At 33.3% G+C, this 16,682-nt stretch overlaps 1 protein-coding gene across 1 annotated transcript; it reads left to right on the top strand.

Annotated features, from left to right (window-relative positions):
- Positions 1–2,264: 2,264 nt before the first annotated feature.
- LOC114166836 lies at positions 2,265–16,184 on the top strand. Its single transcript, XM_028051699.1, has 14 exons — positions 2,265–2,639; positions 3,638–3,747; positions 4,712–4,774; positions 4,862–5,051; positions 5,598–5,702; positions 5,795–5,931; positions 6,049–6,607; positions 7,841–7,906; positions 8,046–8,122; positions 8,395–8,667; positions 10,944–11,268; positions 11,351–11,488; positions 12,089–12,625; positions 15,664–16,184. Exons 1-14 carry the CDS (start codon positions 2,382–2,384, stop codon positions 15,850–15,852), a joined length of 3,027 nt encoding a protein of 1,008 aa, XP_027907500.1. The 5' UTR covers positions 2,265–2,381; the 3' UTR covers positions 15,853–16,184.
- The last annotated feature ends 498 nt before the right edge of the window (positions 16,185–16,682 follow it).

The following is a 16,682-nucleotide window of genomic DNA, read 5'->3' as shown; positions in this document are numbered from 1 at the left end:
AAATGCATATATATATATATATATATATATATATATATATATATATATAATATGATTCAAAAGTATTTACATTTTTTGGTACCACTATATATACGTACATAAGTTTAAAAAAACCTATAAACCCTAAAAGAAAGCTCAAAGCCCAAAACACATAAAAATAAAAGAAAACGAAAATTACAAACGCAAACTTTTGTCTAGTGAGGCTCGCTTACCAAGCAAACACAAACTGGCTCGCCCTAGCAAGATTTATTCGCCCAACAAATCTAACATTTTGCAAAATTAAAATGAGATTACAATTTATTTAATTTCCTAAGTTATTCTTCAATTGTGCTTATGATTTTCATGTTCTTTAAGTTCTCTTCTTCATGGAACATTATAAGCTTCAAGGAGACATGTTTTGATCTTTGACCTTGTCATATATCCTTTGAATTGTAAATGTTTTTCCTCAAGTTCTTCTTATATATGTTCAGGAGATAGTTTTCTATCATATTCTCCTTCTTGAAGAAAATTTGTCCTCAAATTCTTACCACTTGAAGTTCAAGAAATAGTCCTATATCATAATGATACGTCAACAATGAAGCATAATAACAAACTAACAAAGTAAAATCTAAATGTTAACCTTTTAAGTAACATGAAAACAATTAATGCAAAGTATTTCAAGTATTCTTCATCAGTCTTAATCATACATAGCGTTTGTGCCAAATAAAGAGAAAAAGAACAAAAACCGAAAAAAGACAATATAACAATAAAAGAATACAACCGATTGAGGAGAAAAAATGGCAAGTTAACCATTTTCCATCTCAGGAGCTACTAAAACAACAATGCATAACAAAGAAATAATTAATTAAATGACAAAAAACCTAAAGAAAGTGAGTCATGATAGGAGCATGAATATTAATGAAAACTCGAGTAGAAAAGGCTTGTGAAAAAAAGACAATGATAAAATTCCATAAAAACTCCAAAATGAACCAGTAACGCATAAACATTAATGAAAACTCAAGTAGAGAAGACTTGTGAAAAAAATACAATGATAAAATTCCATAAAACTCCAAAATAAACCGGTGATGCAACTTGAGAATGGGTATTAAAGAAAAAAAAAGTGAAAAGACAAAAATTTAGGTACAAGCATTTGAAAGATTTTCCTAATACTTTTCCTATATTGTAATTGATACAATTGATTATTAAAAGATATATTTAGTAAATGTTTAAAAAGAGGTGGTTTATAAATTATTTTTCTTACAATTTAACAAAAAGAAAGTATAAGTAAAAGGATGATTGAATCTTAATAATAATAAAAAGAAAAATATTTGTGCACCACCATATCAAACAATTACTTAACGGCTTCTTCTAATAATAGAATATTATAGTTAATAATAATAACAATATAACTTTTTTCACGGTGAGTACTTCCTTTTCATAATTACATTCCAAAAAGATATAATTATCTGTTTATCATGTCACTCTAAATTCAATAATTAGATACTTATTTGTTGAAGAAAATTTGCAATAAAAAACCTTCATTAGAAAAGATTCACAAATGCTGAACTCAAATATTCTCATCAGATACGAAAACTATTTTCCCCAATTTTTATTTTTACAAGAATGAATGCAACCCTACAAGAATATTTCAATAGATGGATGCAACTTCTAAAGAAAATATAGTGGATATTCTCTCGCTTATTCCTTTTCGTTTTTTCCACATCAAATCAAATCAACACAATAACATTTTATTTTCTCCCAAAAATACAAGAATTTCATATCATTTTTATCACATTCTGTTTTTGTTATCAAACACAGTATAAAAAAAAATTGTTTTCTTACAAAATCCAATTCTTAATAATTTCACATTAACTATCTTTAGAATAAAATACTATAAAAAAAAGAGATATTATGTTAACAGTAAGGAAAATCATTAGCTGCAAAATAACTATTAATAGTGAGAATCGCCTGAATTTAATCAATCTTTCGAATCATTGTTATTATCGAATCTAACTGTTTTCCTTAATTTTGGGTGATTAGGTAATAGATTGTTACAAATAAAATCATAACAAGTACATTAAATATTCTTGGTAGAATAGTAGTTAACATAGTTTTAATAATTTTCACTTGTTTAATTATACAGCTGAAACAAGTTTAAGTAATTTTTATCTTGGGTAAAGTAATCCGTCCGAATTTTATGATTCATTAATTTTCTTTTATATTATGAAATATTTTGCTATAAATTGTGAAAGAGTTTATTTAAATCAATAATAGTGAAAATAAAATTCTGCAATAGCGTATCAGTGACTCCGTTTGGTTCTTGTAGTTCCCTCCCACACCACACAACACAAACGCAACGCGTTGTTGCGTCTCTTCTTGGAGTGGGTCTGGTTAGGGCTGTTATGGAGTTCATACAGAACCGCGTGGAGCCATGGATCAAGGACCAGCGGGAGAAGCTGTTGGGCCTGAAGGACAAGGTGTCGTGGGGCCCACTCCAGTGGCGGATGAAGTGGCCGTGGGCCTACCACCGTGAGCACAAGAAGCGGATCCAGGAGGAGTACCACCGCCTCACCAACCTCTGCCGCGCCCTCAAGGCGGACTCCGTCTCCGATTTGCAGGACCTCCTCTGCTGCATGGTCCTCTCCGAGTGCGTCTACAAGGTCTCTTTCCTCGCTTTAATTTATCACTGTCCTTAAAATTTAAATAAGAATCGTAAAATGTTTCTGGATTGGGTTGTGTATAATTCTGATTTGAGAGGAGTAATGTGTACTTCAATTTGTTCTTACTGTATTCACGGTGTTGTTTTTCAATCGATTTTGAAGTTTGACGTTTAATGAAATATTTTTTTAAGTAAATTACGAGGTGGAATGGAACTGTACATTTGATTCTATATCTAAGTTTGTCATGTAAAAAATGGTATGTGAGTTTGATATTGACAGCAATGTCAAGGTTTTTGTGATAGTACACAACTTGCATACGGTTGCTTGTACTTATTAGTTAGAATTGGAGTTTCACGTTGTTAATACGTGAACAAAGGTTTGTAGTAAATATCAGTGCGTATTATTGAGAAGAATCTTTAATTCTAATCGGAGAACAATACAAACAGTACATAAAAGAAGTGTTTGTAAACTTTGTCCTATTTGAGGCTGGACAAAATTTACGTACAGTTGTATATATGTTGTTTGTGTTACTTTTCAATTAGAATTGGAGTTTTACCTTGGCGATATGCGGAAGAATGAATTTGATGAATACTTTATTTTACCTTGTCTTCTTAAAGTAATCAGAAATACTTTTTTTTTTTCCTAAAGTATAAATGAATATGATGAATATTTTAGATGTTTGGTGTTCTTTCATGAGAATCATGAAATGAATAGGCCATATGCTATTATATACTAATATTTCTGTCTATTCTTTTTTAGGATTATTCCTGGAGCTTTAATATTCTTTAGTGTTTATTTAAATGCTACAAATACAGAAGCGCTATGAAATGTGATGGTTTTCTATGATCTTTGAATCAACTGCAAGGCATATGACTCAGTCTTAGACAAGTGTTCATAGCAACTTTGTAACTTTAATATGATTTTCTTGGGAGAATTATTGTATGAATATTTGTTAGTTAAATAAACTTATTACTCGTTATTTCTGACTTACTATATAGAGACCTGCTGCTGAGATGATTCGAGCTGTAAATAAATTTAAGGCAGATTTTGGTGGACAAGTTGTTGCTTTGGAGAGGGTGCAACCATCATCAGATCATGTTCCTCATAGGTTTTCATTCATTCTTTATACAATTTAATTCTTCTAATCTTACATTATTTGCAAAGATTCCAATATGCCATTATATATTTTGGTATTAGGAGGCTATATTTGGATTGTATATTGGGGGTAAAAAATAGGCTATTTGGATGTTTTTTACATTAATTGGTAGTGATCTTTATTATTAATGATTGCTTTTTAATGTCATGGCTTTGGTTTGTTCTGTTTAGTGTTTTTTAACAGCCTAGCATGTGAATTTCTTGACAGTTTAAATTGCCAGAAGAAATACTTTAATAGTTTCACTTACCTTATTGGCAACTACTTATATTATTGCATTCTCTCTCAAAATAGAATTGTGCGTTGAAATATTTTGTCTCTTCTTCTTCTTCTCTTGGGCTCTAAATTTAGCGTTGGGTTCAAATTTTATGGACTGTCTTCCTTAGGGTTCTTTTATTTGACTTATGCAGTAGATGAAATAGAGGAGGGATTTGGCTGTTATTCGTAACAGAAAGATGTTGCTCATGATTAAGGAAAGTAACAGACAAGAGAATAAACTCAATGTAGCAGGAATGAGAATGTTGCATTATATGAAGGCACAAACTACACTAATCGTACAAGATAGTATTAGGAACAGATACATTAGAGAAGAAGTTCGGGCAGTATTTTTCAAAAGATGGTAGAAGCTCATCTTATATGCTTTTTGTAGGCATGTGTGCAGAAGATCTGCTATAATTCAAATAGATGAGATGGAGATTAGCAATCCTTAGTGATAAAGAGACACTGAGAAATATTATTATTGAAACTATTATGGAAGATTGAGTGGTCAACAATTTGTCAATACTCCATAGACGTGAATACATGATCTATGATAGATAGAATATTTTGGAATTTGATCCATGTAGTTGAACCCGACTAGTGGAATACGACTTGGATGTTATTGCTGTTGTGTCATACTTATTTGGTTATTGTCTTGAAGGTATTTGTTGGCAGAGGCAGGAGACACTTTATTTGCTTCCTTTATAGGAACAAAGCAGTACAAGTGAGTTTTTTCATACGATTCCATGTGTAAGCCTTTCCAAATTCATTTTAACTTCAAGAATCTTTACCTGTTTCTATTTTGATGAAGGGATGTAATTGCTGATGCAAATATACTTCAAGGTGCCATCTTTCATGATGATGCTCTTGAGGAATCTGAAAAAAATGCATCAACTGAATCTGACAATGATGAAAGCCATAATGGAAAAGAGTATATGTGGAATCCTCTACAGTCCAAGTCTAAGAAACCGAAGAAGAAATACAAACCTGCAGCTCATAGGGTAAATAACTATTATCCAATATGTTTTTATTAAATTAACTTGCAGACTCTTATACCTGGAGATCTTTAAATGGGCTCATAGTTTAAAAGGGTGACTGTATCCTGATAGTTTCATAAACCTTTTTTATTGAGTTCCTTGAATCCAGTCTGTTTATTATTATTATTATTATTATTATTATTATTATTATTAGTAGTAGTAGTAGTAGTAGTGTTATTTTTAATCTTTAGGGACCTTATACATATGTAACGACTTGATTGAAAATTTCCAAATTATAAAGGGACCTAAAGATTGATTTAACTATTTTGTCAAATTCTTGTAGATTGTTGCTTCTTTATATGGTAAATTTATAATAGTCAATTTCTATGGTTTTCTTATCTATTCTGCTTTATAATTTTTCAAGTCGTAAACTCTTTATAATCTTAGGATCTCATTTAACAGTAAAATCACAACCTTGGTTTTTGGGTATCGTTATATAGCAGTACTATATGAGTAAATGTTATGTTTCTGATTCCAATAATTTCCTTCATAATTCATATTACATCTCAGGGTTTCATGGCTCGTGCTAAAGGAATACCTGCTTTAGAATTATATAGGCTTGCTCAAAAGAAGAAACGCAAGCTAGTTCTATGTGGTCATTCACTTGGTGGAGCAGTGAGTTTGATCCATCCAATTTGGATTTTAAAGCATTACATCATTGGTGTTTGAACAAATTACATATGTGAAGTTCCTTGTATTCTACACAGGTAGCTGCATTAGCTACTCTTGCCATTTTGAGAGTAATTGCTGCTTCATCTTCATCTTCATCAAAGGAAAATGAAAAAGTCTCTATCAAATGCATTACATTTTCTCAACCTCCCGTTGGAAATGCTGCTTTGAAGGAGTATGTTTTCCCTGTTCTTTTTTCTCACTTTCTAAATTGGTTAGCTGCTGATTCTTTTTCAAACCTGCAAAACTAGAATATTAATTATTTATTTCCTTTTTTTTCTTTTCTTTGCAGCTATGTTAATAGAAAAGGTTGGCAGCATTACTTTAAGAGTTACTGCATTCCAGAAGATTTGGTTCCCCGTATTTTATCTCCTGCTTATTTTCACCATTATAATGCTCAGACTCAGCCAGGGCCTTCTGAAAATGAAACTAACAGCTCAATATTGAGAAAACACAAGCAAGGGTCAGGGAAGCTTAACGCAGAGCAGTTGGTTTTGGGGGTAGGGCCTGTGCAGAGATCGTTCTGGCGACTCTCAAGGCTAGTCCCTTTGGAAGGTCTTCGGAGACAGTTTAGTACAGGCAGAGAAAGACAGATCAGTTCCAATGAGAGAAATTCAGTGTCTGATTCTCTTGCAAATACTTTGAATGAGGAGGAAGTTGTTGCACCGCAGTTGCTTGAAATACAAGAGGGTTCTGACGGCATATCACTCAAGCCTTTACCTGAAGCTGATAAACATTCATTAGAGGTTCCAATTAATGGGAAAACAGATACAACGAACAATGTGATGACTGGAGATGAAAAAAAGTGGCGCAGAGTGCCTTATTTGCCTTCATATGTGCCATTTGGACAGGTAGATATTATGGACTGATGATTTAATTCAGTTTTCTTTGAGTCACCACAGGTTCTATATATGTTTTTACTTTCTTACTTTTTCATGGTGTACTGCTTTTGCATGTTATTGTACTTGCATGCAAAAGATTGATTGATTTGTCCAATAAGATGAAAAAAACTAGATTAGAACTAGAATGGAATTAGATTTTCTTTGTCAAATCCTTAATTGCCAATCTGTAAGATGATGGCAGAATGGACTGTAATTCTCACCAACTAACTCGATTATCCTCTCCACCCCTCTTCATAATCATTGTAATCAAATGACTTATTTTTTTCATAAATAAAAAAACTGTCAATACTCCCCATGTCGATAGTTCCACCTAACATCACTTGGTGCCCTAGGTAAACAGCTTGTGGATTTTGAAATTGTTGTTCAGTTGATTGAAGCATGTTGACTTGACCAATTCCACCATTTAGTACAAGAATAATTTCCAATCCTCCTGGGTCAAACATAAACATATGAGTACTCCTGTACTCGTTCAGTTCTCTGTTTTGAGTTTCCTATGGTATTTTGGCCCCATAAAACCGAGCATCAGTGGCTCTGAAATTATACTAAGATCCCATGGCTCCCTTTGAGAACTGTACTACTGCACATGGTTTTATCTGATAACTATTATTATCCTTCACCTCTTTGTCCTTTTGTGGTGGGCTGATGGTTACCCAAAACTTCCATTGTTGCCCTTAGTCCCTGGTTTTCCCTGTATCAAACATGGGCTTCCCTCAATTTTTTGCCTCCTCTTTTCTGCCCAAAAACGATCCATCTCTATCAGTCTCATTCTTGATCTCAAGAACTTCGTTTTTGCTTCAGTCTTCTGCTTTTTTGTCCTGATTTTTTTTTGTTTCTCCTAAGTTTCTCCCAGTTTTTGCTTCTTTCTTTCTTTCCCTTCTGTTCTCTTCATACATTTATCTTCTGTTATGTTTTCTTGCTGCCTTTTGTCCGCTATAGCAACCATTTTACAGTGGTTTGAAGGCATTGGATTCTATAACCAATATCAACCAGGCTTTAAATTTTATGCACACGAAAATGCAAAATCAATTTTTAATGTACAGGATCAAAAGCAAAGGAGTAAAATGATTCCATATCTTTTGTTTTTCCTTAATTAGTGTACATTTTCCAATTTTCATTTTCCCTGGATGCTATGTTTCTTTTAATTAATTTTGATCTCATTGGAACCTGTTTCATGTAAGACAGCTTTATTTATTGGGAAATTCCGCTGTAGAGTCTCTATCAGGTGCAGAGTACTCAAAGTTGACATCGGTATGATCTTTTCTTCATTGCTTATCAATCTATGATAGTGTCCCAATTTAGGCTTAAGGTTTATCTTCCAACTTTATATTTGTGAATATGGTAGTGTAAGTTCTCTCATTTAGTTTTCCTTTGGCAAAGACATTTTCAGGTCAGATCTGTGATTACTGAATTGAGGGAAAGATTTCAATCGCATTCAATGAAGTCATATCGATCTCGATTTCAGAGGTAACCATCTTTTTCATCAGGTTACACTAACAGAATTGAATTTTCATAGTTTCCAAAATTAGACACCTAAATGATCATATGCTTACATCATCCCAAGAATCTTGCCCAAATCATCTTATCTACTGTAAATATTTCTGAGGATATGTCCTCTAAGCTTCTTGAATTTCATTTAATGGGCTAATTAATTATTGTTTGAAGTTTTTGATAATGCTTTTCTACATTAATTGGTGTTTCATATAGGAATAATACTGCTTTTCCTTCCTGGGTTGCAGAATCTATGACCTTTATATGAGTGTTGATTCCTCATCTTTCTCTGGGATTGATCAGTTTCCTCATCTGAAGCAATGGCTTGGGTTTACAGCTGCTGGCACTGTGGAGCTTGGTCACATAGTTGAGTCCCCTGTTATTCGAACTGCAACCTCAATTGTTCCTTTGGGATGGAATGATGGGCCAGGAACAAAAAATGGAGAACCTCTGAAAGTTGATATTGCTGGTTATGGGTTGCATTTATGTACACTGGTTCATGCTCAACTGAATGGTAACTGGTATTGTCATTACCCCATAAAACATCATCACTTATTGGTTTAGTTTTCTTTTTATAAAATTTCTCAATACTAATTGGATCTGTTTAGATATTTGATGGGCGGAAATGGGGGCAGGCCCAGGTTTGAGAAATAATTGATAGTTATAATGGTCAGAAATACAAACTGTTAAAGTACCAGAAAATATCAAGGTTTTCAGGATTTTACTAGGTGATTGGTGAACGAGAAAAAGGAATACATTAACTAGCATACATTCATGCTTTCTCAACATAATAAACAGGGCAGCCTGTCATTGTGTACCGCATCTAAAAAGAGGATTTTTTTCCTATTTCTTATTTAAGTTTTTCTGACTTAAAATAAGCTCAGTAGTTTTAATTGAAAGAGTGAAGAAGATTGTCACCAGCCCACCACTCAACCCTACTTGCAGAAGGAGATCTGTTATAATTTCCGTGCCTGGCTCAATGGAGTTTTACATGGTTTTGAATCCATAAGAACAATCCCTTCTGGCAGTCTCTTGCTGGCGCAGGAAGTTTGTTATACCATGTAAAACGAGTATGAGAGTCATACATAACGGATTAACTATATATAGTGCAGAATCCCAGGCTTGACCCAATCATGTTTGCCAAGCAAATAACTCACAACCCGAGGCAAAGGTCTTGTGAGCTCACAATAGGAAGAAAAAGGCCAATAATTGTCGCAAGACTGTTTGTTAGCATTCTGTCTGGGGGTATCTAGTAGATAGTTAGAACTAATTTATGGGTGAACTCTCTAAAGTGTAATAGGGGGAATCTTGTGTAATTAGACTGTTTGCACTTGGCTTCCCTGTGTGAAAGGAGATTGCTCTTTTGTATGGTTTGTATGTTTTCTTTCATCGTAAAGGGCATATTCCAATTTTTTCCATTATTCTCTCTCTTTCCTGGATTGTCTTTGGTTTTAACTATCTTTCTTCAGGTTCCTAACAAATCCCGTGCACTCTTAAAGTTCAATAACCTAATGCTAATCCTTAAATTCTCCTAATAGTATGTAATATTTCTTTGACATTTTGGTTATCAGTAGCATATGTCTTGTTACTCCATCTCCATTGGTTATTGTGATTGCTAATATATTTGGTTTAAATGAAAGCATCTTATTTTCTTTGTTAAAGGGCATAATGTGTTTTGTTACAAACTTACAATTTGTTTTTAAGCTGAATTAGTTGAATGTTGTTGAGTCAATGCTTTTCATTTTTATATTGTTCTGTTAAAGTTATGATTTTATGAGCACTCTTCTGAACTCTCCTTGTCATAGTTGTCTTGAAAATTTACGTATCTTATCTGAATGTGTTTAATCATTTTTTTGGAGATGATTAATTTGTGTTCGGAGAAGCAGTTTTTTCAAGGCCAAGTGCAGCTGTTAATTACCAGCTTGATAATATTATGGGGAAACAGTTAAACATATATTTTACATGCTAAGTAAAATTTCTAATGCAATATGATTAAGTGATTCATAGTAAGTGGGATGGGAAGTGGATTCCTGAAATTTCAAGATACTCATTATCATTACAAATCCTGGGGATTGGATTTCAATGGGTGGGAGTACATTCCATTCCCTTTCTTCCTGTTTCTCTGCATGAACAAATTATAAAAAATGTTCTCCATTTGTTCATGTAAGGCTTTGGTTACATATTTGACTGTATAGATTATGGATGCTTGAGTATAGGTGGTTTCTAGAGATGTCGATGACCTTGTTTTATTATATTATCTAAGTTTTGCTATCTTCTGTCTTCTGTTAAAACGATGATGTTCCTGAATGAACATGTGTATGGTTTTTGCTTTTCCTATTGATCTGAAAGTCTTTGTTGGTTGTGTAGATGGGTAAAGATGAAAATAAAATAGAATGTTTGGTAGGAGTGAAAGAGGAAAGCAACAATTTTAAAAAATGGTGGGACCCATATTTTTATTATTTCTTGTCTCTGTATCTCCTCTCTCTTCATTTCTTCTCTATTTCTCTTGAACCAAACACTTTTGCTTTTCACTTTATTTCTCATCTATTTTCATTCTACCTACTTGTTTCCATCTTACTTATTTCTCTCTTCTCTACTAAAAACAATGTTTATAATCTAGAGTCCTTTATTTGTGACCTAGGAGGATGGAACAAAACTAATATATTTGCAATGTAATGCAACATGGTACTTAAAATATGTTAAACGCCACCCCTTTCCTGTTGTTTCTCATTGCATATTATTTCTGCAAAATAAATTCAATACGCTAGGTGTGTGATATTTGTTTAATGTTCATTAGGTGCTCAACTATGGTTGAATCATTTCCTTCTCCACCAAACTATGCTTCAGATCAAGGAATCCAGCCTGAGATACAGAGGTTGAGAATATTAGTTGGTCCTCCACTAAGAAGTCCACCAAAACATCAAACTGTGTTAGACTCATTGATGCCTGCTTTTTCTTCTGTTGACTCTGAGACTGCAAGCAGTTCGGCACCTGTTGACAAGGATAAATTCATCCGTCCAGAAAGTTTAAATAACTTTGTAATATTTTGCACCAGTGATTTTACAACTGTTTCCAAAGAAGTTCATGTGAGGACCCGCCGAGTACAATTAATTGGGTTAGAGGTATAGGCAATTTTTCTTAGGGGCAGCACTTTGACTCCTTTTATTATCTGTCTAATGACCTGCTTGAGTTTGCTATGTGCAGGGAGCTGGTAAAACTACTCTTTTAAGGGCCGTCTTGAATAAATGTAAACCAAATACTGCTGCCAATGATGATGCTGTTTCAGAGGAAGTTATTGCTGATGGTTTGTGCTATTGTGACTCCAGTGGAATAAATATGCAGGTTTTCCATTTTCCATTATTTTTATTTGTCAGATTATTATTATTTATAGAAAAAAGAACAAGCATGTTCTTCATTTCTGAAGTTTGCCTGCTGTATAGGTCAAACTACCTAATGTTAACCAGTTGAATGTCTGTTGTTTGTACTAGTGTTGCTTGTACTAGTTACATTGTATATTTGCTTTCTACTTTAATGGTATGGCAATGGTCTGTGCTCTTTTTATGGATACCAAAGTGTTGAATCAGTCCTATAACATTTATTTTATATTCAAGAGGGTAATGGTGTTGTTATCAACCTATTACGTGCATTATATGTTTCAGTGAATTATTATTAATTTTTTAGTCATCACAGTTAATATGATAGGCAAACTGGCCAGTTTTAGTGTTCTTATTACATAACTACTTGGGCTGGATATAGTTTCTTCCCAGTTTAATTTTGTAGAAAAATATCCCTTCAACCGAGTGCTGTCAAATACTGTAGTTAAGCAAACATTTGAGGCACATATTTATGGTTGCTTGTAAGAGCTTGGCCATGAGCACTAGTAGGTTTCTGTTCATGTGTTAGATTGCAAAGAAACATTAATTTTTTTACATCGTTTTGCAGGAACTAAATGTGGAAACCTCTCGCTTCAGGGATAAACTGTGGCTTGGAATACGTGATCTAAGTCAGAAGACAGATTTGATTGTTTTTGTTCATAACTTATCCCATAGCATACCCCGATGTTGTAATTCAAATGATAATCAACAAAGACCAGTCCTGTCACTTTTCTTAGATGAAGCTAAAACGCTTGGAATTCCTTGGGTTCTTGCAATCACAAACAAATTTGCTGTTAGTGCACACCATCAAAAGGCAGCAATTGAGGCTGCTTTGACAGCATACCAAGCATCACCTGGCTCAGCTGAAGTTATAAATTCTTGTCCATATGTTATGCCCGGATTTGTTGGGGCTTCTATTTCTTTGGATGCAATCAATTCAAATTCTACTAAAGGGGTGGGTGCTGAAAAGTTTATATTTGCTCCTATTAACTTCATTAGGAAGCCTTTCCTTAAAAGGGAGATTGTTTTTCCAGTAGAAGGAGTAAATTCTCTCTGTCAGCAAATTCACCAAATACTCCGAAGTTGTGAGGATTCTTCCTTTCAGGTGGGAAAATCTTTATTCTATCAAATCTCGTACTTGTTTGAATAATTTTACTAGTACATAATTTTGTTTTTCATATATTTCACTTCTAAACTGTGGTTATGGCTAGGATAACACACACTTTATTATTATTAATTAATATTTATTGAGATTCCTCTTTGCTATTTGACAAGACTTAATTCCCATATGAATTTCAATCAATAATAAAAGATATTAGAGGATATGTTTCTAGCACTTATATTGTGGCTTTTTTTCTAAATATTATCATCATAGAATGGTATGTTACATGCTTTTATATATTCATTCTTGAGCTTTCACTAAGTGCTTAAATTTTTTTAGCATAGTTAGTCATCGATATATTTGAAAAGCTTTGATGACCAAGCAATAATGTCCCCACTCTTCAAAATTAAGTTCAATCAATAGATTATAAAAAATAAGCTTTATTTGTGATGTTTCAGCTAAAAGCTTAAAAGTATGGGAGAATCAATTGTTAACCCTCATGAATAAGGCACGATTAGGAAAGCTCTATAGTAGACTAGGTAATACTTGCTCAGGTAGGGTGCACCCAAGGTACAGGTATTTGGGTCTTGATGTAGTTGTAGTATTTGTATAGAGTAAAGGTTGGTTATTAGGTAAGTATCTCAATTATTTAGGGCATTTATATTGAATTCCTTTTTATAGGTTCCATAAGCCATGACTTTTGATCCTCCTCATGATAGTAAGTTGTCGAAGTTTATACTAACTAAAAAATTGAACACATTTGGTGCATGTTGAAAATATATGCCTAAATATTTGTAATTTGAATTTGATTTAGTTTTTAGGAGTTTTTGTTGTGTTTCAAATTTTAAAATATTGTTCAGAGAAAGAAAAATATATGGTTTTATAATCTAAATTTAGGAAGCTATTAGTTTGTTTCTAAGATTAATATAATGCTAATATTTGAATTTTTGTTATATTTTTGCTCTATATAGAGTTCCTGACCAAAATGTTGTTGAAGCACCTTCACATAATACATCTCTTATTCTTTCAAAATATATTTTAAACCAAAAAAGCTAAACAGTATATCCAGCTTACTACACTATTTTGATAAGAGATGCTCAAATATTCCAGTTGTCTAACATTGACTAAGAATACTATAAGAGGAAAAGTCAACCCATGTAAACCTTGATGTGGGTTATATGATACATTACTTATTCACTTACCAACTTTTGTTGTTTGATTTTGAAAGGCATGTATGTAGTGTCGGAGACATAGATGAACATTACATTGGTACCAATTTAGGTGTAAGAGGTGTCAAATAATGGTGTTATCCCTCGTCAAATTAATACTGGAAAAGAAATTTACTGGGTTGACTTAAATGGAAAGGTGCATATTTTCACTCAAAGGAATGCCTGTCCTGTAGAATATAAATTTACATATACCTTTATTTTTTCTTCTTTTAACACCCAATTTTAATTTTTCACCTTGTAGTTTTATAGAAAGTATTGTTTTAACTTCAAGTGTTTTAAGTTTAATGCTCCAAGTTCTGTCTCACATTGCTTTTACCATGTGTGAAATTTTTGGCCAGCTTAAAATTTTTTTGGTTCCGTCCTTGGTAGTGTTATGTAATGTTAAAGGTCATCCTTTTCCTGGAAGTATGTGCTCATGTAATTTACTTGAGATTTCCAGTGCTTTTCAGTACCTACTCCCTTGTGTTTTGAGCCCATCAGCTACACTTAAATATATTGGCAGTTAAAATATTCATGTAGAGTTATCCTTTTTTTTTGTATTTTTTAAGAAAATGACTTATAATTTAATATAGAAAACAGTTATGATAATTGGACGGGTTTTCCAGAAATTGTTAGGGAGCAAAAGCCCCCAACAAGAATTTTAGAGTTTTTTCTTTTTCTCTGAAATCAGGAAAAGTAGCTCGTAAAATAAGGTTGTCGTGACAACACTTTATCATAGGAGATAAATTACCTGTCTTATGAGTGATATAGTCAATAGTTACCTGTATAAACATACGTTTTTTGTGACGAGGTATCCTCGTTGAGGTACTTATGGAGGCCCTCCCTAAAAGAACTTTCGTGTTGGCTCAAGCCATTGGCGCATGTTTGGCATCAGAGCAGATTTTATCCCATTTCTTTTTACTAACCATGACCTTGGAGTCCACTTTTTTTTTTTTTCTTGTGTTCTGAATTGCGACAGTTCCGTGCCCTGTTTGTCTGGAATAATTCATGCTATTTAGTTTTCTGCATAGTGAAAACTGAAACTTTGGCTGCCAAACAAGGGTGTAAAGCATCTTCAGATTCTACTCATGATGTTATGATGACCCTTGCTTTGCACTTAAGGGTGTGTGGTGCCCTTTTTCCGTGAGGTTCTTCCACTAAACAATGTGTGTGAATCTTGTAATGCAGTTCTTTATATACTTCACTAAAGATAAAAGATGGAAACCTGGTTAAATAGAAGTTTAGTTATTAGGATCCCTCTCATTTAGACATTCTACATCAAGAAAATGATAGAATTTCAGTTATTGCTAAACCAGCTGAGCTATTGGGTTAGAAGTTCAATCTGTTATGCTCAAGATTCCTTGTTTCAGATGAAGCTTAGTTAAATATTGACATGTACACTTCAGATCTAATTCAATATTAAAAAACTAACCTGTATGTTGAGAATTGTTCTTCACTTGTATATACTAATTTGGTCATAATAATAGTGAATGTGGGATCTCCAATATACTTTTTCATGTCAATGACTGAAAGTTGTCGGGATTAAATATTTACATCTGAGTTTGATAACAGCCTGATAAATAAAGCAATAATCGATAGGATAAATTCTAATATTATTTTAGAATTTAGGTTTGGTACCTAACAAAACCTTATAAAATCTACTTGTGATAAGGAAGGACTGTTCTCCATTCGTACACATTGTTTTGGTTCCATGACTGTTGATTGGATTTCCAACATTAATGATACCAAATTTTTTTCATTGCGCAGCGTGATTATTTTTGTATAACGGTGCATACTAACAAATTCTATTTGTTATTAATGATTTGATCTCAGGAATTTGCAAGAGATAGGCTTACGATGGAGTTGGCACGAGAACAAGCAATGTCAATTGAAGCAAGGAGAGATGCTCGAGCAAAGGCAAATTCATTGAATTCTGCTGCTGTGGGAGCATCTGTTGGTGCTGGTCTTGGCCTTGTCCTAGCAATTGTAATGGGTGCAGCATCTGCCCTCAGGAAGCCCTAAGGACCAAATTTTCCTTATAATGGACCCGGGGCTCGCTCAACGGAAGTTGGATCCTGTCTTCCCGGTGCTCATATAATTTTTGTTATTAGGATTTCATTCTTTTCCTAGATAATAGATATATAGGTAGAAGAAAAGTATACGAAGGCGAGTTTTAATTTATTTGTCAAGTTAGCAGCATATTTCACTCATTTATTTATTGAATTATTTTAAATTTCTTGAATTTTGAGTTTGCTATATCGTCAGGCTTGGTAAAAATGCCACTAGATTGGAGTCCATTGAAATTGTACCGATTGAGCTAAATGGTCAATGCATCATCATCCATATTTATTTCAGAGTCCAATGTCAGCAACTAATGACCAATGGGACAAAACTTAGTGATTCTCCCTTAATATTCATCATTTATTCTTTACAAATGATTGTTACAAAAGTGGATAAAAAGTGGCTTCAAAAGAATATAGAGGGCGAATTTCTTTTTTCACCTACATACTTTCCTTTTGCAGCTTCGTAAATAGGAAAATCTCTACTACCCTCTTCTGGTTTTATGTTTTCTTTTCAAATTTTGTAATTCCGAAACATTTTGTACTGTGCAATCTGATGTGCCTTTTGAATTACATAATCCAAAAGTAATTTTTTCATAAAGAAAAAGTTGTTTTTGAATTCTATAATGAAAAAGTCATTGTAGCGGATAAATAAATAAATTTAAAATACAACACTTGGGATGTTCTAACCGATCTTCCTGCTCCATCTTCCTACATGAACAATCTTTGCACCTCTGCCCTCACAGAAACAAACTCTGCTCCCTGCTTTGGACCACCAACAGAGAGCAACCT

This window comes from Vigna unguiculata, chromosome 10, assembly GCF_004118075.2.
Source record: "Vigna unguiculata cultivar IT97K-499-35 chromosome 10, ASM411807v1, whole genome shotgun sequence".
In the NCBI taxonomy this organism is placed as follows: domain Eukaryota; kingdom Viridiplantae; phylum Streptophyta; class Magnoliopsida; order Fabales; family Fabaceae; genus Vigna; species Vigna unguiculata.
The sequence above is the reverse complement of the archived record's forward strand: the minus strand, read 5'-3'. Positions and strand labels throughout refer to the sequence as shown.